The following is a 23892-nucleotide window of genomic DNA, read 5'->3' as shown; positions in this document are numbered from 1 at the left end:
AGTCAGAAGTGTAATGATCAGAGTGATGCCACCTGCTGGAGAGTTACCGTAGGAAAGCTCTGCCATGAGGAGAAGGTGCCTGAGGGCACGCCATGCTACCTACATGTAGCCATCAAAGCTACCAGCCAACTAGCTTGGAGCTCTGTGTGCCCCAGTGGACGGGATGTTCCCAGTTTCACAGGAGGCTTGTGGGATGAAGGAGGTATAGTTCTGTCTCTTTCATCAGGACTCTCCTGGAGAGCAGAGCAGGAGACGCTGGCTTCCTGAGACAGACAGCTGAATCTAGGCCTCTCTCTCTCTCTTCACCAAATTCTTATTCTCCTTAATAAATGCTTAAAAGTCTAAACTCTTGCTAAAGCTTCTAATTTAATGGTGACCACTCATTAGAGATTTTAGACAGACTAGCTAGAATTTTAGCCCCTTACAGAACTCAATCATGAAAATTGTTCCTATACCTCGGTTGGATCCCATCATTACTTTTTCCTATAGTATAGAATGTGGTCAAAACTATAATTTTAAAGGAAGGTGTATTTCTCATCCCATTACAATTTATTCCAAATTGCTGCCACTGTATGAAAAGGTGAAAAGACATCTAATCTCAAAGTGATAACGAAGAACTAGGGGAAGGGAACACCTGCCCACTCTTGTACCAAACACTTCACATATATCAAGCCATTTTTCCTCACAACAGCCCTTGGAAGGAGCTGCTATTATTGTCTCCATTTTATAGTTAAGGAAGTGGAGGCAGACCAAGAATAAAGTGACCTGCCAAACAGTACACCGAGATTTCTTGCTAAGTCAGTATTCTTAAAAATATGCTCTTAACCCATCTTTTTTTTTTTTTTTTTTTAGGCAATTGGGGTCAAGTGACTTGCCCAGGGTCACACAGCTAGTAAGTGTCAAGTGTCTGAGGCCGGATTTGAACTCAGGTCCTCCTGAATCCAGGGCCGGTGCTCTATCCACTGCGCCATCTAGCTGCCCCCCTTAACCCATCATTTTTGCTTAAGATTATGACAAAGTTAAAATCTTATAAAAAAAAAATCCTACAAGCATCATTAGAAATGTGTCAATGCAGTGCAAGTATGGGATCAATGACGAAGCCCACTAACCTGTGAGGACAGTCCTTACATATCTTCTGATCAGAGTAGATTCCTTGGAAAGTATTCTTAAAGATTTGCTCTCTACCAATTTTCTGTTGAAAAGAAAAGTTAAAATAGTCACGTTCCCTGAACCTAAAGGTTCACGTTACTTATTTGGTTCTGCTAAAACAAACTATTTCACCTTGCTATGGAGGATGTCAATCATGAATGTATGTTACATACTCGGGTAAGACAGGTGCCTTGTACAACAACTTCCCCACCTATAGACCCTGTGCCACAACTACCAAGCTGTTCACCCTCACTGTGAAAGGATGGAGATGATGGAGTGGCCAGAAACACTATGACAGGGGGAAAGATGACAGAGATGGAGCTAAGGAGACACAGGTCATCATGCCAACCTGACAGTCTCCTCAAACGTTCGGTTTATTATCACTGCCACATTCCTCTGAATCAGGGGTTTTGTTTTTGGTGTAAAATTTCTAAGAATTTTTGAGAACTGAAATGAAGCACCTCATAATATACCGATTTCCTTGTCACAGAAAGTACTCAGATGGGGCCTGTACTTTCTGCCTGTCAATGATGCTAGGTAGGGGACTTCCGAACTAAGAAGGGAACTAGATTAAATAATATCTGTGGTTATGGCCAACTCATATTTTTGGGCCAGGGGGCAGGGGGTAGAGGTGGAGATTATAAATGTATAGTTTTAGGTGAAGTCACTGTACTGGTCTGACCACAGGATGCCTCACTACTAATCTGGCTTTGATAAATCCTGAGTAAAACACACATAGCCGATGTTACCCTTCAGTTCACAGATATCCATTTGTTCTTTAAAAAACAAAACCAGGGGCAGCTAGATGGCACAGTGGATAGAGCACCGGCCCTGGAGTCAGGAGTACCTGAGTTCAAATCCGGCCTCAGACACTTAACACTTACTAGCTGTGTGACCCTGGGCAAGTCACTTAACCCCAATTGCCTCACAAAAAAAAAAAATAAAGAATAAAAAACAAAACCAAAAATTCATTTTAGGACACAATATTTTCTGTTTGGACTAACATGGTGAAATGAACTGCTAGGTTCACCAGGAATCTTTAAGGGGATGAGAGAGCACATGTCCTTTAGGCTTACCAGAGAGCAATTTTTTTTAAAGACCAAGGGGTCAGAGGGCCCCAGGAAGAATTCTGAGCCTGTTGCCGTCCATCCCTAATGATCTTGATGGTCCCTCTGAATGGTACATCCAGTGAGATGCGCTGCTGTTGGCAGCAGCTGGCCTGCATGTAGCGCCTACCAGACATTTCCATTTGGTTTTTAGGACAGCTCAGACCCCAAGGAGTCCAGGTATCACTGCCCATTTTACAAAGGAGGAGGCAAAATTCGGAGCAGATGAATGCCTAACCCCTGGTCCCAGAGACAGGAAAGGTCAGAAGTGGGCAATGGACTGGAGGGCTCCCCCTAAGGCTGCTGCTCTGAATGAGGTTTCTGGAGGCAGGTTTGAAATTGGAAAACAGAGCTTTCATTACCTTGAGGTACTCATCCATCTGATCAATGAGACTAGTAAAGAATTCATATGCATCCTGTTGTTCTCGAACATAAAGCTCCTTGTTCCACATCTTGAAAATCTATTAAAAAAGCATTAGACATGTTAAGAAAAAAAAGATTTCTCAAAAACTTAATTTTCTGCCTATCTGTCCTTTGGTTATATACATAAAACAAATAAACAGCCATGAATTAATGAATCCTGCAGAAAAGGATCAAGCCATGCCAATGGATCATAAGATGGCCAAGCAACAATGAACAATGTGGGCACAGGGGGAAGCGCAGCTTCCCAATGTCCGCTCCCTGCTGCCGGGCTCCTTATGAGAAGGCCAGCAGAGCTACGGACACAGGTGTTCTCCATGAGGGCAAGAAACCCCAAATCTGCAGACCTGCACTGATCAGAAAGAAGGAACCAGGGATTTCACATGGACTAAACAGGATCCTTTTGCCCCCCCCCCCAGGGCAATGAGAGTTAAGTGACTTGCCCAGGGTCACCTAGCTAGTAAGTGTCAATAAACAGGATCTTAAAGAACAGAATGCTGTGGTCTGAGTGTCTAGGAAACTGGAAGAGGCTTAGGGGAAAGAGAATCACAACAATGTAAAAGTGATAGCACGGCTGATGAGGCAAAGTAAAAAAGTGCAGGGATTACAAAGCCCACAAAATCCATAGGGAGCATTCCTTTCCACCTACTGACTCGTGGAGGGGAAGAAGTTCCAAATGGGGGGTCCTTTTGGCAGTGGCCAGTCTAGTTCTGGTGAGAGTGTTGCCTGAGATTAGCCACCCCCACTGTACATATAAGCAGGAAAATAAATAACACCAGAGAAATACCTTCCAAAAATTCTCCGGTACGTAGTACTGCAGCTTGCTTTCCATCAAATGCCCAAAGAGGGACTGGACTTGATAGAATACACTATCATCTGGATTGTCCGTGTCATCATCCACGGAGAGTAAAGACTTAGAAAAGAAAATATTCAGTTAAACACATTGATCTTTTAAAAATCATTTTACTCTTTCAATGAGAAAAAAAAAATCTACTCCCTGCCCCTCCCCCCCATTCCAAACACTCAAGAGTCAAACAAAGCAAGCTCCTTCATGGGCCTCCACCAAGGGGAGGGAGCTGCTTGTTTTGTCACGAATCCCCCTCTGGCATCGTGGCTGGTGGTGTTCCCAATTCTGGATCTGCCTCAGGACTTATGATGCCCTCACTAGAGTTCACATCTGATACAGAACTGGAGGGTTAAAAGGGACCCCAGAGGCCCCTGCCTAGGGATTTCTACCCCAAACTGGCCCTGCAACTTGTACCAACAGTTCCTGGCTCTATCACCTAAGGTCAAACACAATAGGTCTGATCTCTCCTCTTCCTCCGCAGGACAGGTCCCCAAATACTTGATCAAATGCCAGCTCTATTCTCTGCTAATCTCTAGTCTCGGACAAGACCCTGGACATCGGCTGGCCTCCATTTTCTCATCTCTAGACCTCTGGGGGCTTATAATTACAGAACAGTGTTTTCAGCTTCATGGTCATGGGAATGACTAGACGACTGCATGGAGGGAGCCCACCAGCCATTCAGGCAGCACAAAGAGCAGTCGGAACCACTGTCTGCAGTATGACCCAAGGGCAACTGTTAGCTATGGCTCTTCTCCACAATTCCAACACAGAATTGTTTCCAGTCCAACTACCCAGAGGGAGAATTAGTGGGAAGAGGGGGAAATCACCTCGGGGAGACCAGGCTGCATGTAAAGCTGCTGGAAAACCGCATTCATGTAGCAGGTAGCACCGCCGTTCTTGAGCCCCACGAATCCGGAGAGGGAGCGGCTGTCCACTGGGGGCAGGTACTGGGGAGACAGAAGCGAGGACGGCGTCAGCAGGGAGGCAGCACCAGTAGCTTTTCAACACCACCTACCAGCCACTTCAGATCTCACCACCTAGGAAATGGGGTGGGGCCCACGTTTCAGGTTTGTTGTGAGCAAAGGGCCTTGAAAACCGTCGAGCCCTCAGGAAATGTGAGTCACTTGTTTCCCCAACTTTGGAGTTATAGATTCAAAGCATCCCTTAAACGGAATTCCACTCTACCAGTAGCATTATAGATGCTATTACAACAACTGCTCAGGAGCATAAGTCTTCCACCAAGCACAAAGCTGAATTTACAGACAAATTTACAGACCCTCACTTTAAATGTCTGTTTTAAGCAATACTGTAAGATGATCTGCTGCAAATAACTCAGTTATTTTCAGCAACGCAATGATCCAAGACAACTCTGAAGGACATATGAAAAATGCAATCCATCCACAGAGAAAGAACTATGGTACCTGAATACAGATGGAAGTGGATTTTGTTGTTGCTGTTGGCTCCTTTTTCTAAAGTTTTTTTGTCTGCCATGTTTTGCATGGCTGCACATGTATAACTTATATTGAATGGCTTGAGTTCTTCAGGGGGGGATAAGGAGGAGGGATGAGAATTTGGAACACAAGGTTTTAAAAATCAATGTTACAATTTGTTTTTACATGTAAGGTGGGGGAGAAATCTCAAATAAATAAATAAACAAACAAATGCTTGTTGATGGATAAAACAAACAAACAAAAAGAATAATTAAAAGAATATATAAAGGAAGCATAGATTCGCACCATACACCCACCAATTCTACCAATATTTGCCACAAAAACAATGAGACTAAATTAGACTTGAATGCGGACGCGTTAACATATAGCCCAAGGGTCGGTAGACCAGTGAGAAAGTACAAGAGAGATCTCAGTGCACAGATGCTCCCAGAGCAAGCTAAGATTCACAGGGATGTCTAGAGTTATACTAATACTTTGCTGAAAAAGGATCAATACAGCCTATTTTTTGAAAATTGTGATAGAGTTGATTTTTTTCTGCATTATAATAAATGAATAAAATTTATTCATCCAAAAAAGGTCTGTTTTAATATGGGTTTGGTGTGGATCGATGCTGAAGCCCAGCACTGGCTACCAGAAGTCCAAGGTAACAGGATAATGTCTCTGGGAGACAGTAATGCTACCCCATTCTGCATCCAGGTAATGTGAAAGAATTGCTATTTTGTAGATTCCTAGGAATACTGAAATAGAATGGACTCCTGAGATCTAAAAGACAGGCGTCTAACGGCAGTAACTACCACTTTGGAGGCTAGCTCCCTTGTTTTCCAATCAGAGAGGAGTGTGTGTGTGTCTGTCTGAGTCTGTGCACGTGCGAATATCTACATGTGTGTGTATAATAATTAGCTAAGGAAAAATTGGTATTTGTTACAGTGGCATACTGCCCATTCCTTATTCCCTGTTCCTCCTTACTCTTATTTCCCAAACAGCTATTTAAAAGTATAAATGTTTCAAAAAAAAGAAAAGAAAAAAGTAAAAATGTTTCCACAAGATAAAACATTTTCCATATTCTTCTGGAATAGCTTTAATTCATGTAGTGAGTTAAATCACAGATTCACACTGTAGTCAAGATAGCAAACATCTTGTGGGACGCTGAGCACTCGCAGGTAATGAATGATGTCACCAGGGAGCTTAGGGACATGAGAATCAACAGAAAATTGAGCCAGGGGAATGTGGAGAAGGGAGGGAAGGAATGACCAAGGGCCAGAGCCTGCCTCTGGCCCCTTCCAGCTGGTTCATAGAGCAGCTGCTGGCCAGTGCTGGCAGTGAGCATTGGGAGCATTTGCTCATGTGCACCAGCTCATACAAGTCCACCCAGGTTTTCTGAACCCAACCCACTTGTCGTTTCTTACAGCACCAGAATGTTCCATTACACTCAAAGGAATGGGACAACATTTCATACAAAACAGCTAATAATAATAAACCAAAAGCAAATGAACTCAGATATTTCCCAATTTTGGATCCATGTTCAAATATATGGTGACAGAGTATGTCATTAGTGTATTCTCCAATTCCTGTTGGTTCCTGACCATGTAGACCACTTGAAAAAGTTCTAAGGAAAAGATGTTAAACAACAGGCCAGATTAAGTCTACATTCAGGTTACTTACGACAGGGTGGGCCAAAAGTCATGAAGGGGCTTCTATATTTAATAACTCCTTTATTTTTTGTTTTAAATTTACAATACCATAGCATCATACATAGCATATATAGGAAATGAATTTACATTATATGTGAAAAATCAAATCTCATAAACGGCAAAAAATAAAGAAATAATTTAAAAAAGATATTTAAACATCATGACTTTTGGCCCATGAATTCATCTAAGAAACATTTATTAAATACCTATATTGGGGCAGCTAGGTGGCGCAGTGGATAGAGCACTGGCCCTGGATTCAGGAGTACCTGAGTTCAGGTCCGGCCTCAGACACTTAACACTTACTAGCTATGTGACCCTGGGCAAGTCACTTGACCCCAATTGCCTCACTAAAAAAAAAAAAAACAACAAAAAAACCCCCCTATATTGTGTGAAATGTATTTTTAAAAACACATCAAGATCACTTAATAGCTTTAATTAAAACGCTAAGTTCTGTGCCTTTTAGTAACACTTCTAAAATCTTAAAATTATTTTTATTTCTATCATTTTATTTTTTATTATTACTTATTATTTATTTATTTTGTTTTCTTTGAAAATATAAAAAAGCAGTGAGTGATCCAAGGGATACCCAGAAAAAAAAGAACTATTTTACAAGGGGAACAATATTAACAATAAGATCATTTAAAAATGCACTTCCTTTTTTTTTTTTTTGCTGGGCAATGAAGGTTAAGTGACTTGCCCAGGGTCACACAATTAGTGTCAAGTGTCTGAGGCTGGATTTGAACTCAGGTCCTTCTAAATCCAGGGCCAGTGCTTTATCCACTGTGCCACCTAGCTGACCCCTTTTTAGGATTTTTGTTTTTGTTTTTTAAAATGTGCTTACTTTTTCAGTCAAAGTAGTTTCCCATAGTAACTTTTATAGCTAATACCTGAATGGTTTTTGTTAATGTGATTGACAAATGGCCACTTCTAACTGCCTTGTCTTCACATGATCATATAAGTGAAAGATGCAAAATGCCTTTTTGTTATTTGATGAGGGGATAATCACTTATACAGCACCTACTGTTTGCCAGACACTGGGTTAGTGCTTTACAAGTATTTCCTCATTTGAATCTAATAATATCTTATAAATCTTATAAAATCTTATAATCTTGAATCCTGCAAGAGAAGTACTGTTACCATTTCTATTTTATAGGTGAGGAGACAGAGGTTAAGTTGACTTGCCCAGGATCACACAGCTAATAAGTGAGGCAGGATTTGAACTTGGGCCTTCCTCACTTCAGGCCCAGAGCTCTGTCCACTCTGGCACCCTCTAGTCACTTTGTAGCAGCATGAGTTAGCATTTATTAAACCCACATTTCATGCTAAATAGGCATGAAATGCTTCACAAATACTCACATCAAATTCCTTGGTGAGAGCAGGGTCAGGTTGATGGTGCATAGAAAGAAGCTCTTTTGTAATAATCTGTAGATTGGAGGGTGAGCTATCAGCCAACATTACCAGAACTTCATAGGCTGCCAACCGACTGTTCACAGTACTACATCTAAAAAATAAAAGGACTAGTGGTTTGTTTTAAGAACAAATGATACTTAAAATTTCCTTTAAACATTAAAAAAAAAACCCCACCCCTGAGTCTCCTTATTTCACCCAGGCTGGAAGTACAGGGGCTACAAAGGGGCCCATGGAAGCTATGACTTGTTATTTCTGACCTGGGCTAGTTTACCTCTCCTGATGCAGCCTGGGAGACCCCAGCTCTGCAGGGTGCAATTGAGTGTAGATACCTGATCCACTGGGCCCACTACAGCTTGGCTATCCCCAGCTCAAGAGATCCACCAGCCTCATCCCCACAACCAGCTAATTTTTTTTTCAGGGCAATGAGGGTTAAGTGACTTGCCCAGGGTCACACAGCTAGTGTCAAGTGTGTGAGGCTGCATTTGAACTCAGGTTCCTCTTGAATCCAGAGCCAGTGTTTTATCCACTGCGCCAACTAGCTGCCCCCTAAATATTCTTTTAAAAATCAAATGGGCATTTGAAACGCAAAGCACAGCAGTTACAATTTCCAGAGAGATTAGGTTATTGAATACTACATAATAAACTTCAAGAAGGTAGGGATTGTCTTATCTTTGTATCTTCCAAAGTACTGAAGCCAAAATAGAATTGATGCATGGAACACAAAGGGAGAACTGTAACATCCTGATTAACAATCTAATTTTGGAGCATCAATAAAAAAGCCTCTTTGGAAAGAAGTCATATTAAAAGAAATAGTGAGGGGCAGCTAGGTGGCGCAGTGGATAGAGCACCGGCCCTGGATTCAGGAGGACCTGAGTTCAAATCTGGTCTCAGACACTTGATACTTACTAGCTGTGTGACCCTTGGCAAGTCACTTAACCCCAATTGCCTCACAAAAAAAAAAAAAAAAAAAAAGAAATAGTGAACATTTCCCAAGTCGCCCAAAAGACTATAAATGGTTTGTCACTGACAGTGTTGACCTGTACCTGTTTTTATAGAGAACAGGTCAATGAGATAAAGGAAAACAACTGAGGGGACCTTCTAAGGATAAGTACACTAAATGAATATATCCTGTGCTATTAAAAGCAAGGTAGGCATCAGCACCAGATATCATCCAGTGCTCTGATACTTTAACCCTAAAAAAATAGGTAGAAGAAACAAGTTTAGAAATGAGATAACATGGGGCAGCTAGATGGCCCAGTGGTTAGAGCACCGGCCCTGGAGTCAGGAGTACCTGAGTTCAAATCTGGACTCAGACACTTAACACTTACTAGCTGTGTGACCCTGGGGCAAGTCACTTAACCCCAATTGCCTCACTTAAAAACAAAGACAAAAAGAAATGAGATGACACCTTTCTTATCACTTTATATGGTTCATTCAAGTCAAAACACAAGGCCATTAATTAGTTTTCTATATATCACTAAAAAATGGAAGAAAAGATGACAATAACAACAAAAAGCCCTTTATTTATTCCCAGGAGCTCTGGCCTCAAAGGGAAACTAAGCTAGAAGAGACAACGTGTAACGGACAGCACAAAATCACTAAGCCCAGAGTGCATACAACCTGCCCTCCGGCAGGCTCAGAAAATCACAGCTAGAAGGGTTCTCAGACTTCATCAAGAAGATCACTTCATTTTTTTAGGTGAGTAAATTGAGGTTTATTATTATTCTTCCCCCCCCCCCCCAGGGCTACGGGGGTTAAGTGACTTGCCCAAGATCACACAGCTAGTAAATGTCAAGTGTCTGAGGCCGGATTTGAACTCAGGTACTCCTGAATCCAGGGCTGGTGCTTTATCCACTGCGCCACCTAGCTGCCCCAGTAAATTGAGGTTTAGAAAAGTTAAGTGAATTGCCCAAGGTCACAAGGATAAAATATACTCTCAAATACATGGGTATGCTAATTCTTAATTCTTCTCAATTTCTTCATCATTCAATGGGAATTCAACTCCTTGGGAGGGGGTGGGTAATTTGAGTTTCTTCTTTCTTTTTGATCTGATCATTAGCTAAAGTTGTTTTCAGAGAAAGAAGCAAAAGGTCCTTAGGAGGATGGGGAGTTGGACAGGGACACTTCTGTGATGGAGAGAATGACTTACACACAGGCTGAGGGGAGCAAGGACAATCCTTGTACCATGTGGACACCATGTGGACAACAAAAAGAGCTCCCATTTCAGGAGGGCTTTAAGGCCTACATTATCTCCTCTGATGGGTATGGACTCTTATTATTGCCAAACTGAGAAAGGTAGTGCCTTGGCCAGGGTCACATGGCCAGCAAGCTCCACTGTGCCAAGCTGCTTTAGATAACCATTGTTTGTTACAGACGTGTTCCATTGCTCCTCAGAGATCTGTATGACCTGATCGATTTGAGCTTCCCTCAGAGGTCTAGGGCTCCTAGTAGTACACTGGTGGGTGAATAGATAAAAGGCTTCCTTAACTGCTCAATGTGGCTAACATACAGAATGCTTTTATTTTTTTGTTTTGTTTTGTTTTTGTTTTTGTAGGGCAATGGGGGTTAAGTGACTTGCCCAGGGTCACACAGCTAGTAAGTGTCAAGTGTCTGAGGCCGGATTTGAACTCAGGTCCTCCTGAATCCAGGGCCAGTGCTTTATACACTGCACCACCCAGCTGCCCCCTTATACAGAATGCTTTTAAAGCCTGCATGAGAGATTTGTTAAATTCAGGGCCCATATTTATTAAAAATCAGATCAATACAGGAAAATGTGGCTAAAACAGCTTAGATCCCAACTTTCTCTGACCCTACAGAACACCGTAAGTCAGTCACAGTGACTGAGGGGCCTCAGAGGATCCATCTAATCTTATTTGTTCCTAATAGAGAGCCCCTTTAGCATGTTTGACAAGTGATCCTCAGCATTTGTTTGGATCTCCTATGGGAGGGAAACCCTTCACCACCTCAGTGTTGTGGTACAAGCTCTAAGAGACCAATTTTAAAGTCCCAAATGGAGTATTTAATGTTAGCTTCCTATAGTATTTTTAAATTCCTCATATGGAAAAAGGGAATAATTTTTGCATCATTGTACCTTCTGATTAAGACAGCAAAGAAATATACATCTTTAAGAGATAGCCATCAAAATGGCCAAAATAAAGCGTTTTATGCTGAAAGAGCTAATCTGTACTTATGAGCAAAATTAACTTTTGAGAAAAGAGCTCACCTTTCAGTGATAATGGATAAATGAAGTGGAGTAATGTAAACAGGAACCCCTGAAGTAGTCACATATATTTTTACACTATTTCAAGTTATAATTATGTAAAATATGGTAACCGGTTCTAGCCCAGTGGAAGTATGTTGTGCTAATATAAATAATGTGACCATTTCAGGGGATTCATTATTCAAACTAATCCGGCCTTAGCAGTATCCCTAAAGAAGATGGCCCTTAATTTAAAAAAAAAAGAAAAAAGGACAAAAAGAAGCTCATTGTTGCCTGCTGTTCCTATTGCTTCCTGATAGGTGCCCAGGGACCTCTCGGGCCACATATGACAAGTAAAGCTAAAGCTCTTATTGTAATTTATCTGGTTTCCTATGCAGTGAATTGTGTGATCTATGTCTTCACTTGGGTAAAGAGTTCTACCCCAAAGTTCATCACACTGGGGACGAGGGCTCCAACTGAAAACAACATGCATTTCCCATACTTTGGATGAAAGTCCTGCTGACTGATGGCAGCACTGCCAGCCGGAGAGTGACTGTTTAAAATAATCCTAGAAGCCCGGAAAAGGAAGTCATCCAGTAATGGTTTGATAAGTGATGAGCCTGGAAGAGAGCACAAAAGAGACCTCCGAATTCAGTTAAAAAACAATAAGTTCACTCACGTTCCCCAGAGCAGACACGGCAAGTGAGTGTCAGGTACTCCTGTTAACTTCTACCTGTAGAGAAAAACATGCCACCTACACTAGCTTGTGGACCAAGTCATGTAATTCGAGATCGGGAAGGAAGTCTGGAAAGCATCTGTTCCCACGATCCCATTTCACAGACCAAGCCCAGGGAAGTGACCAGCTCAAGGCCACAGGGAGGAAGCAGGAAGCACGCAACTTGCACCCGGCTTTTCTAATTCCAGTCCCTTACTCTTCTGACCAGGCAAGGTTTTGCTGCCTAGCAAACACACCAAAGGAAAATTAGATTCTATTTCTTCTTGCCATTTTAAGTTGTCTTATCAGCCACAAAAAACACATATGTCAAGTTTTAAACTGATCTGCACTAAAGATCCAACAGATTTCCTGCTGCCCAAAGCATCGATGTTCACTGCTTATTTAGTACCCACTCATTTTATCTTCCCCAAATAGACACTGATCCCTATTGATAAATTGGGAATGGTAGTATAAGGTAATGATTACCAAGCATTTCTTTCTCTGCTCCACAGAGTGAAAGGAGGGTCTTGATGAGTCTTAAATGTCCTGCTAATAAAATGTTGTCAGCTTCACTGGTTTCACACTCAGCTGTACGATTGGGCTCGAAATTATCTAGCCAAGTAATTTCATCTTCTAGCATGGCAGCTGGACTGATCTTCAACTGATCCATTTCTGAAGCTAGAAAGGGAAAAGAAGTGTAAAAAGTAAGATTTCCTTTACAAGACCTTCGTTTCAGATGGTCAAGTTACAGGGCTGATGTGATGGCATCTTGAATGTGCCTTGTCCGCATCTCCACAACTTTCCCCACCGGACCAGCTCCCCTCTTTCAGAGGCATCGACGTACTTTGGGTCTGTCTTCCAATTGCCATATCCCACCACATCTAGCCAATGGTCAATTCCCATCAATTCTTTAGCTCTGTCTCTTCCCATTTACGCCCTCGCCTGTATTCCTGGTGTCAGCCCCCTACAATAAGCCCTTCTTATCACAAGCCTGAATCAGTGCAATAACAGCCTAGGTCTTCTTATGTCCTTCTCTCCCTTATTCTGGTCCCCTTGACTACCATTCCACCTGCCCCTCCCCCATCAGTATAAGAAGTTTCTAAGTAGTCCAGTGTAAAGTAACAGCAGGAAGTAAGATTGTAAGAGGGAACCCACAAGTCACATTCAAACCATCCCAGAGACAAAAGGAGTCTAATGTGCAAACTGTATCATACATTAGCCCAAAATCACATCCTGAGAATGTGTGCTAAATCAGGGGAAGCCGCGTAGGCCTCGCTGACAGGTCTTTTAGTCCTGTGACGCGTACGTCTCAGAAGTTCCAAGCATCCACAGTAAGACTGGCAGAACAACAAACGGTGCTCAAAATTTTGAGATGACATGGACACATTAACTTGAAAGTTTGAAGGATGAATCTGAGATGATCTGGATATGTCAATGAACTCATGCCCCACAGATAAGAGTTAGTCTGTCTCCTCCCCAAACCCTATGAGACCTCAAATTCCTGACCCCCCCCCCACCTTTGCTGGGTCCACGGTGTTAGGGGCTTCCAGCTCTAACCCACAGTGCTGTGAGTGACACCCCACATCCCCATCCTCTTCCTCACTCAAGTCCCTCTGTCATCGCAGGCCCAGTCCTCACTGCCAACGTGGCCTTTCCCAGTGAGTACCCAAAGAACTGGATATGCCTGCCTCCATTCCAGAATTTCATGAGCTGAAGATCCATTCCCAGTGCCTCGTTACACTCCTAATACATCAATGCCCCTTATGCATAAAGCTGACTGAGGCACTGCCCTGTTTGAAGCCTCTCAGGGATGGGAAGAGGCCTGACTGAGAGTTGGAAGAAAACCGGGCTTGTATCCAGTCTTGGACACTCACTGCTTGTGGGCGAGTCACCAGACACCTCTGCTGCTTCGTCTCCTCACTTACAAAACGAGGCTGACATCTGCTAAGGGCTTTAAGAAACCGGCAGGGCAGTACTCCACAGAAACCCTTACAAACCCTCACATGCTACAGCAATGTTTAGCTCTGTAGATCTCCATTCATATGATCAAAGACCATTTACTCCTGACTTTGCTATCCAAGACCCTCCCAATCAGGTCTCATCCGACCTTTTTGGGTTCTCTTTCATACCAGCTTTCCACCACACTTGAGAGTCTCCAACCATAGCTATCTGCTCCCTCCTTCCCACCCACCTCCACCTCACTGTAGAATGTCCCCCTCCTGATCTTTCTGCTTGGCCTCTGGTCCTTAGCAAATAATTGTTCACCTGCTGACAATCAGGGGACCTGATTTATCACCTGACCAAGATTATGGGAGCCATCTCTACTGGCCCTAAGTCTTTCTCTTCCCCCCATAGGCCTGCTTCTGTTCTCTTGACATGTGTCCTCCATGTCACCCCTTCCTGCCTTCTTCCAGACTGTCCCTACCAGCAACTGACTGTCCAATCTCCGCCTACCCCCAGATTCTTTCCTGATGTTTGCAAACAAACCCACATCTTCCCATCCTTAAGAAAACCTCTCTCGATGTGACCAGCCTTGTTATTACTCTTCTCAGCCAAACACCTTGAAAAAGTCATCTATACCTGGCAACACCACTTCCTCGAATCCACAGCAGCTGCAGTGTGGCTCGTGACACCCTTGTTCGAGTGGAATCGCTGTCACCAAAGTGACCGACAACCCCGACAAGAGCGCTACATCTCACGGCCTTTTCTCCAGCCTAGCCTGCGGCAGATGGCGTGGATAACCAGCTTTGACACAAAAGCTCCTCTTTCCCCTAACTAGGGCACCTTGTATTTGATGACAGGGCGCAAAATGTATGTTCCTACTGTTTACATAATTCGGTATCACTTGTTCTTTCTGGGTCTGTGCCCCTCGCCAGGGGGGTTCAGGGGTCCTTGGGGAGATCTGTGCGCCCTGCTGCTGGGGACACCCCCCCGGACATGACGTGGGTCTTGGCTGCTCCTTCTTTTCTCTATTTTAGTGTGCACGACTCAGTATTACAACTGTCCGTGTACTGTATCCTCCCACCAGACTGTGAGCTCCAGGAGAGCAGAGACTGTGGCCTGGTCATTCCTAGTGCCCGAAGACAGCCAGGACTTCCTAGATGTTTACTCATGCTGAAGTTGACAATCCCCGATCCCAACCAGCCAGCCAGTCTTCATGGTTCTTCTTAGGCCGGCATTAGTACACCCTAATGTGTTGGTGGAGAGGACCCCCTGAGGAGACAAGGAGCCCCCAGGGATCCACACCAACCACATCAAACGGTTTCTTCCTAAAGCATGTACGACATCACCAGAGCTGATCAGCACCTTCCCTACACCTGCTTGCTCTGTCCTCGTGACAATCCCATGGCACGGATGCTGGAGGCTCAGACAACAAGCTCTGGTGGGTCGCGACTGGTATGGGATAGCCAGGGGGAGAGGTGATGTGGGCCCAAGTCTCTATCTTCTCCAGCTTTAGGTCCCGGTCCACATGGTACCTGACGTCAGAGACACTCTCTCCCACTTGGGGTAAAGACCGGTCAAACACAGGCAAAAACAGTACTTCCTCCCTTCTGGGGAAGGAAGGCATGATTGCCGCACGGCTCACCCAACCAGGTAGGGGATGGCTTCTCATTCAGCACTAGGCACCTTTTCTGACCTCTGCAAGCAGAAGCGGCGGAAGTCATACAAAGAAGCCCTGGCTCTGCCGCTGAATGTCCCAGAGAACACATTCATTCTGGTGTGGAGTCAATGCCTGCTCAGACTAAGGCTGGGAAACTAGGGCTGGCTGCAATACAAACCTAGGCCCCAATTTTCTTTCAGCCAATAGCTTCAGCTGCCTCCTTGCACCCCACATCAGCTGTATCTAAAGGATGCTTCTCGCTGTGCGTTTACCCCATCCTGGTTGGGGAGCTAAGAGAATAAGGAGAAAGCAAAGAAAGTCTCCACAGCAGTGGAATGAGGCGTGCAACCACCTGATGAACAGGGTCTGAGACTGGGCAAGTCTTTCACAATGACCCCACGGTCACATGACAGAAGCTTGTCTGTCTGCCCATTTTAAGTCATGAATCTTTCAAGCAATGCACACAAAACAACAGCGTAGAGGGCCAGGCAGGGTGGGGAGCAAGAGGAGATGGAGAAAACAGGCACTGCTGGTCAGTGTGAGCTAGATAAAAGCACCAATGTGCCTCCCCATTCGTGACGGTCTCATCTCATAACCATGGCCTTTAAAAGAAGAAAGTCAAACATCACTTACTTGTCAAGTCGTCCAGTAACTGACATCTCAGATCAAAGTACTCCATGCACTGAGACAAGAGCCTGAAAACAGAGAGGTCGTGTCATCACAAGGACTAGTTTTTAAAGAGAACTAAGTTTTCATCTAACGAGAAAGCCTGAAGGAGCCACCCAGGATATTTTCCAACCTGCAGGTGTCATCGAGAAGCAAGCCAAGGATTCCATGTCCTTAAAAACAAAATCCTGCAGTAAAAGAAGGGGAGAATATGTCTTCCACCAAGGTCACTGACCCATTATTATTACAAGGAACAGGAAAAGTCCCACATGTGACCCATCCACATGAAGGGGAGCAGAACTGGTTTGTACTCCGAGAAGACGCATCGCTTCATAAATGTGAAAATGAACCAGTTTAAAACAATCCTCACAACAACTCCTGATCTATTTCTTCAACAGCTCTGACAGCCACATTGCATTTGGTCCTGGGGGTAACAGGGAGTCACGGCAGGTTACTGACTAGGTCGGGGTGACACCTCATCCTGAAAGATTTAATCAGCTCAGCGCCTCACGTGTCCACAGGAGGAGCCCCAGCATTGGCACCAAAGGTGCCCAGGACACTCATAGCAGGTACTTAATAAATGCTTTCTGGTCAGACCTTCGCTTTGGGAAGGTGCCTTAGACAACTGGGGGGAGGATGGATGGGCAGGGGGGCCCACCAGCAGCTACTGCAACAATTCAGGCATGAAATGATGAGGGCCTGCATCAGAGGAGAGAAGGGGCCGAATCTGAGAGATGCTGCCGGACTTGGCAGTGTGCGGGCCTGCCTGTGTGGGTGTTGGGAGAAAGGGGCAGGGTGGGGAAAAGAGAAGGGAGGAGTCCAGGTTGACTGCCAGGTTGCCAGCCCGAGGGCCTGGAGGAGGGTGGCACTTCTGAGAGCACTAGGAAAGTTTGGGAGGGAAGCTTTAACATGCTGAGTGCAAGAGGTGACCGGTAGGCAGCCGGAGGGAAAGGAGAGAGGTGAGAGCAGGATCAGAGATCTAAGAGTCCCCTGCAAGGAAAGGGTAACGAGTCATCCAAAGGAAGAGCATGTTTGAAGCCAGGCAGCCACGTGGGCTTTCCCGTCTCCTGGGGTCCACTCTGGCCATGGCCCCAAACATAACACACATGGTGCCTTCTGCTTCTCCTAAACCCTGGGGCATCAGGAGCCACGGAGGGAGACAGGAGAGCTGACACGGGGCTGGGCTGAATGTCCCCCGCAAACCCTCTGCAGGATTCACTCCTGAGAGAGGCGACAGCCGCGAATTCTCATTACCTCTGGTTGACCCCTCGCATGATACTTGTTGGAGACCAGAGGGGCAGCTGAGCGGTAAGAATGACACCGAGGAGAAACTGGTTTGGCTTCTGCACTTCTGGGTGAGACGAAGTGTCCGTCTGGCTGAGCGTATACAGCTGATCACAGGCAACATGACGAATCTGAAATCACAGCGTCATCAGTAGCGGCGGGTGAATCATGGGGATTGTTTTTATGCAGGCCTGACAAGTACGACTTCATTTAATTCTCACAACCATCCTGGCAGATAGGCTCTATCATTATCCCCACTTTACAGATAAGGAAGATGAGGCAGGCAGAGGTGAAGTGACTTGTCCAGGGTCACACAACTGGTAAATGATCAAGGTATGATTTGAACTCAGGACTTCCTGACTCTAGATCCATCGCTCTGTGTACTGTGACACCCCCTAGTCGCAGGGGAGGCCCTGTTTCGCCCCTTCAAATCCTAGCACAGGTACCGGTCTAGGTTCTAGGCCTCTGATCCCTGGTAGCTCAGCTCCCCCCAGGCCGGCTCCCCATTCATCCCTATGAAAGCCAGATTACTGCTCCCTTACTTGCCATTCCTTCTTCTTAGAGGTTCTCTACTGGAAACTCTCCTGCTTTCATCTATTTTTCCTGGTCAGAATTTTTTGAGTCTTTTTTGGGAAACTTAGCTTTAAAATTTTATCCACCTATTTTTAATTCACTGCTTTTGGTTGTTTTATTTTATCCAGGATGTGATTAATCAATGATGAGATTCTTTTTAAAAAATTCACTGGATAGTTTTTAACTGAATTCATTTAAAATGTAGAAGCTTTACAAAAACTTCCAAGAATGGCTCAAGTGGTAGTTCGCTATCTTTCCTATTCTCCTCCTTCTCTCCTCCCCTCTTCTTTTCTTTGGAGAAGAGGGGGTAGGGGGAGGTCACACAGCTAGGAAGTATCTGAGGTCAGATTTGAACTCGGGTTTTTCTGGACTCCAGGTCCAGTGCCCTATGCCCTGGGTCACCAGCAGCCTGGATATACATGCATATCCAAAAATGAGTCGAGCTTAAATATCCTTATTAATCTACATGCAGGACCATCAGCACACATTATAGAACCAGGCTAAGATTTAACATATGAATCTCTGGGTTTTGCCTGAAGAATAAAGAGGTTTTGTATTTGACCAGGATGACACCCGTGCCATGCAGCAGACAGAGCACCGGTCAGGAAGACCTGAGTTCAAGTGCAACCCCAGACACGTCCTAGCTGTGTGACCCTGGGCAAGTCACTTTGCCCTATTTGCCTCAGTTTTCTGATCTGTAGAATGAGCTGGAAAAGGAAATGGCAAACCAGGATCTCTGCCAAGAAAACCCCAAATGGGGTCAGGAAGAGTCAGACACTTCTGAACAAGAAGTGTCAATGAAAAAATTTGCTCATGCCCAGGTGCTCCACTTTCTCATCTCTGAGATGAGGGGTCAGGACCTAATGACTCCTGAGGTTCCCTCCTGCTCTAGAACCCCATGGCAGTGGTTCTAAGAGTCTAGGACTTAATCATCCAACACGCCAAGCTGTCTCATTTATGAAGGACTTCCAAATGGTTACTGGACGGTACTGTGTACTGGCTGCCCCCGATCATGAAACACGCTTGGCACCTCCCCTTCTGAGAATCCCTGCCTTCATCCAAATACTACCTGCTACGGGAGACTCTTCCTGAGGCTCCTTTTTGCCAGTCGTCTTCCCACCAACACTATTTACTATATACTTGTATGTATGCCTAGACAGACAGACGAACAGACAGACAAACACACAGGTGCAGGCGCACACACACACGTCTCCCTTGAGAGAACAGAGATCGTTTTCTAGCATTACAGACTTAGTGATGGAAGAGGTTTTAAAGGTCATTTTAAAGGAAAATGAGGCACAGAGGCTCAGTGACATGTTCAGGGTCAAAGAATAACAATATTAATAATAATTATAGTAACAGCAACTCACATTTAAATAGTATCCACTATATGCCAGTCACTGTACTAAGCGTTTTACAGTCATCATCTCATCTGATACTCGTGACAATACTGGGAGGTAGGTACTATTATTATTCATATTTCACAGCTGAGGAAACCAAGGCAGACTTAGGTGAAGTGACTTGCCCAGGGTCATCCAGACAGAAAGTGTGTGAGGTTGGATTTGAACCCAGTTCTTTCTGATTCTGGGCAGGCTGCTCTGTGCACTCTGGCACCCCCTAGCCAGTGACTGTCCTTTTGATCTGTCTCATGGGGGTTCAGAATGTGCTTGCTAACAGATGGATTACTTTGGGTGGTTCTCAAAGGGTGCTACTTGGCTGATTTGTTCTATTAATATTAACTTGTTTTAGCTAAGTGATCAAGAACCTGCTACCAGACAGCCAATTCTAACAGTTTAAGGAACTACCTACAGTGAAATGGAGTTTGATGGATTTAATTTATTATGAGACATGTAATTTGGGATTTAATTCAATATAAGTTAATGTCAGAAATCTGTCAAATTATGAAAACTGACTAACATGTCAATCAAAATACACAATTGTTCATGTCTCATGCATGTTTGGTGGGTTTTTGGGTGACCCAGAATACTGAAGATGCTGGGGCTGCTGAGCATGACCCACCTGACTTCAGGTTCTTAAGAAAAATCAGAGGCCATGGGATGCACACAGTTATATGGCTCCCAGAGTAGACTGTGGGTACACCCTGAAGGGGCTAAAATGAGGTGGGATTTTTTTTTTTTTTTGCGGGGCAATGGGGGTTAAGTGACTTGCCCAGGGTCACACAGCTAGTAAGTGTCAAGTGTCTGAGGCCGGATTTGAACTCAGATCCTCCTGAATCCAGGGCTGGTGCTCTATCCACTGCGCCACCTAGCTGCCCTGGGGATATTTTTTTAACTTTAAGATTTGTGTCAGAGGTTTCACAATAAATATGACTAAATCATTTTAAATAATTAAAAACTCACCTCAGCACTTGGAGATCCAAGCAGAATATCGATGATAAAATCGGCAACACATGGCAAGCTATAGAAGGATGCTAACAACAGGAATCAGGAGAATTAGGCACCGCCAAAACAGAAAGGCATCAAAGTCCTACAGATGACCTAAGAACTTTGGGGCGCTTTATTTTTTTTTATGCTTATTTTTTTCTATTGAAGGTTGGCTGTTGCCTTCTGGTTATGCCTTCTCCCTCATCCCCGCACCTGAGCACCTCCCCCTAACAACATTGCCGGCAGGCTCGACAGCCGACACGAGAGTCTGCACCCAGAATTCCCCTTCTCTCCAAGGGAGTCTTCTTCATACCCTTCTGCTTCCTTAAAAGAAATCAGTTTGACTGTGGCTACCTCATTTTTGGTAAAGCTCACTGCCACAACTGCAGTGAGTGTAAGCTTCTTGAGGTGGGGCATGCTGACTGAAGGATGTCAGTGATAATTAGCTAACTGAGCACTAAGCACTCTTCCACCCCTTCTCAAGGACCAAAGATCTGCCCCCCGCCCCCAGCAGGGTTAGGTAGGAGGTGCCAGACAATTTTTACCCACTTAACAGTGATCATTCCTCCTTAATTTCTGCTAAGTCCCTGACTTTAGCAAATGTCAGCAACCCAAAAGCCAAGCCACGGAGTCTGAAACCCCAGTTAATTTTGGGAGTTGGGCCCAGTAAAAAGCAGTAGCAGTGCCCACTGAGTGACCCCTTACCTAGCTGCTGACTGCGGAGCTGGAGGCAGGTGACCAACAGAGACAGGGCCTCGCCGGCGATGAGGGCGTCCTTGGTGGACACGGACTGCTGCCTCACGCAGATTCCTGCATGCAGGGCGACCGGCTCGCCTTCGCTCCCAGAGCTGCAGTTGCTTCCTTATTCGGGAAAACAAGGCCCAAGAAGGTCAGCACTAGTGCTTGGGTGGGCCCCATGGCAACCCCCATCTACCAGGCTCCACGCAGTGAAGTGCTGCAGGCTTTTTATTGTGACTGTTTTGGTTGCAAAGAGTATTTCATCATTTTAGGACCTCAAAACAAGAACAAATGCTCTTCTTGTTCTCAGTGAATTGGGGAACTAAAGGAAGCTGGTCAATGGCCACTTACAAAGTCAAATGTGCTATCCAGTCTGGAAAAGACACGTCTGCCACAGGTAGCCAGGGGTTCTGCTTGTGGCATGGACTTCAGGGTCCCTGTTCTCAGCCCCCAGGGGGCCTTTTACGGATCCTCTGGCTTTGTGTGGTAGCCAAGCCCACCCACAGAAGGACCCCAACCCTGCCATGGAGTGGGGACCATCTCCCTCGAAATCAATACCTGAGCTGCTGAGTCTGTTTCGAATCCCAATGGGAAACAAAGTGTTGCTTTCTTTTATTGGCTGGCTACTCCCAACGAGGTCAAGACGTCCAGCAGCCGCCGCCCAGGACAGCCTCATGAAACAAGCCACAGTAGAAGTGAAATCATTTACATCCATTGTCTAAAGGAGCATGGAAAAAAGAGTTAGTGGGGGAGGAGGAATGGGGATACACTCCCTACATCTGCTGCGGGGGCTCGGGGCCAAGGCGGCCTCTGCCTCAGGAAGCTCACAAGCTCCAACAGGTGGCATGGGGCAGGTCCGGAATCCAGACCCGGGGCCTCACAACCCAAATTTTGTGCTCTCGCTGCTCCTCCCACTGGGCCTGTGGGTCGGCCATGGGACTTGGAGCAAGGTAGCTCATCCCACTTATCTCGAGGCTGTGCTGAGTCTCTGAGTTAATGGACAGACAAGGCTTTGTCAGTGTCCCAGCAAACCAATCCTTTCCCCTCCATTCACATCTCCAAATGTGTGGCTCCCTTCTAGGTTTAGAAGTGATGTAAACAACAAGAGCCCAGCTCTGGCCCAGAAGGCTCTGTGGTCAGACCCATTTTGTTCAGAGCACCAAACCAAAAGCCATTCTTTTAGCCCAGAAAGTAAAGCAGCCTTGCCATTCAAGCTTGTTATCTTTGGGGCGGCAGAGATGATTTACTCTTGGGAACTTATCTGTAAAATGCCCATGAGATGTGTTTGCCGTTAAAGGACCTCAAGTTCAAGAACGATCCCCACAAATCAAAATTAGGCCATAATGAGCAGACTGGCCAGGCGGCCCAGCTCAGGGGGAAGGGCCGAGGCTTCAAATCCTGGTTCCGCATAGAGCTGTCATTAACTTGCTGTGTGACGCAGAGCAGAACAAGAGCCCTCTGCTGGACTAAAAGGTCACCGGGGGGTCCCTTGTGATTCTACAAATGGTCAATTCAACAGCACCTGAGACAAGACTGATCTAATGCCGTGTATGCGCGCACGCACGCACGCACACGTGTAATAGAGCGGCTTAATGACGTCACCAGAAATGGCCTCAAAATGCCTCGGGCGTATCATATCATGGGTTCTAAACCTCTCTGGCCTCAGCTGCTTCACTTCTAAGATGGGAATCAAACACCAGAGGCCCCTGCCTCCTCCTGTTATCCTGACTCAGGTGAGAATGTTCTAGCAGAGCCTGCAACCTCAAAGGGCTGGAGTAATGTCTTTGGTGACATGCTCACTTGTATGGCCACTCTGGCAGCAGGGATGATTTCCTCCACCCGGATGGAGGACCGGTCAGACACCGAGAGCTGTCGGTAGGAGGCCTTCTCTGGTGTGCCACACAGGGACATCTGTCGGCTGGTCTGACGATTGATGTTGCGGAAGGGACGGGAAGCGAGAGCTTCGATGCCATCCCTGGTGAGGTCTTCATCCAAGAAGGTGGGCATGGTCTGGCCAACAAGCAGGAACCTTCCAAGACAGACAAGGAAAGCGAGGATTACTGGGGGGTGGCTTCCAAAGAAGCCACGAGTCTTCCAGGATGAAGTTGGGAGGCTGCGCGTGTGTACTGGGAATGAGTGTGTGTGTGCCTGGCAGGAGGGCGTCCTTAGCTAGCAGGCTAAGACCCTGACATACCTTGCGAGCTGTAGACAGATGGAATAAACTCCCTGACGTGTTTCATAGTCTACTTCTGAAGGTATCGAGTCTCTCTGCATGACATTGACCACCAAGCTTTTATGTGAAAAAGAAAGAAAGTGGTTAGATTTGTGTTACTTTTCAGGATAGTTCTTCTGAATGACCTAGAAGCTTTTGAAAAGATAACAGAGAAATTCTCAAGAAAGCCCACTGATCATCATTATCCTGGTTGCCATCTCCACAGTCATGCTTCCCTATTGGCGTGGTCCCTGAAACCTGAGTCATCAGCTCACTAATCCCCTACGGTGAGGAGGAGGAACAGAATGGAAAGCATCTCAGTACAGTGAATACCCACCGTACCTATTTAATGATCTATTGAACACGTAACTCATCTTTCCAAACTGAAAGTGTGCAGAGTGAGAGCCGTGTGAGTCACATTCAAGGAAGTCAAAATCACAAGTCTC

The 23892-nt window shown here is 45.3% G+C and overlaps 1 protein-coding gene across 2 annotated transcripts in view; it reads right to left on the bottom strand.

Moving 5' to 3' along the window:
- USP24 (ubiquitin specific peptidase 24) overlaps window positions 1-23892 on the bottom strand; it is a 155315-nt gene that overhangs the window by 28446 nt on the left and 102977 nt on the right. For both annotated transcript variants that reach the window (XR_006356444.1, XM_044005436.1), the window contains exons 33-46: window positions 23429-23524; window positions 23035-23263; window positions 21793-21952; window positions 21202-21357; window positions 20473-20543; window positions 17510-17670; window positions 16223-16284; window positions 12475-12666; window positions 11776-11893; window positions 8021-8165; window positions 4350-4469; window positions 3463-3588; window positions 2618-2716; window positions 1110-1192 (exon numbers count right to left, since the gene is read on the bottom strand). Coding sequence is in view for 1 of the 2 variants with exons in the window: in XM_044005436.1 (XP_043861371.1) it covers window positions 1110-1192; window positions 2618-2716; window positions 3463-3588; window positions 4350-4469; window positions 8021-8165; window positions 11776-11893; window positions 12475-12666; window positions 16223-16284; window positions 17510-17670; window positions 20473-20543; window positions 21202-21357; window positions 21793-21952; window positions 23035-23263; window positions 23429-23524 (1818 nt within the window). In the remaining variant the exon portion in view is untranslated. The remainder of the gene's footprint in view (window positions 1-1109; window positions 1193-2617; window positions 2717-3462; window positions 3589-4349; window positions 4470-8020; window positions 8166-11775; window positions 11894-12474; window positions 12667-16222; window positions 16285-17509; window positions 17671-20472; window positions 20544-21201; window positions 21358-21792; window positions 21953-23034; window positions 23264-23428; window positions 23525-23892) is intronic.

This window comes from Dromiciops gliroides, chromosome 4 (genome assembly GCF_019393635.1).
Source record: "Dromiciops gliroides isolate mDroGli1 chromosome 4, mDroGli1.pri, whole genome shotgun sequence".
NCBI classification, from domain to species: domain Eukaryota; kingdom Metazoa; phylum Chordata; class Mammalia; order Microbiotheria; family Microbiotheriidae; genus Dromiciops; species Dromiciops gliroides.
The sequence above is the reverse complement of the archived record's forward strand: the minus strand, read 5'-3'. Positions and strand labels throughout refer to the sequence as shown.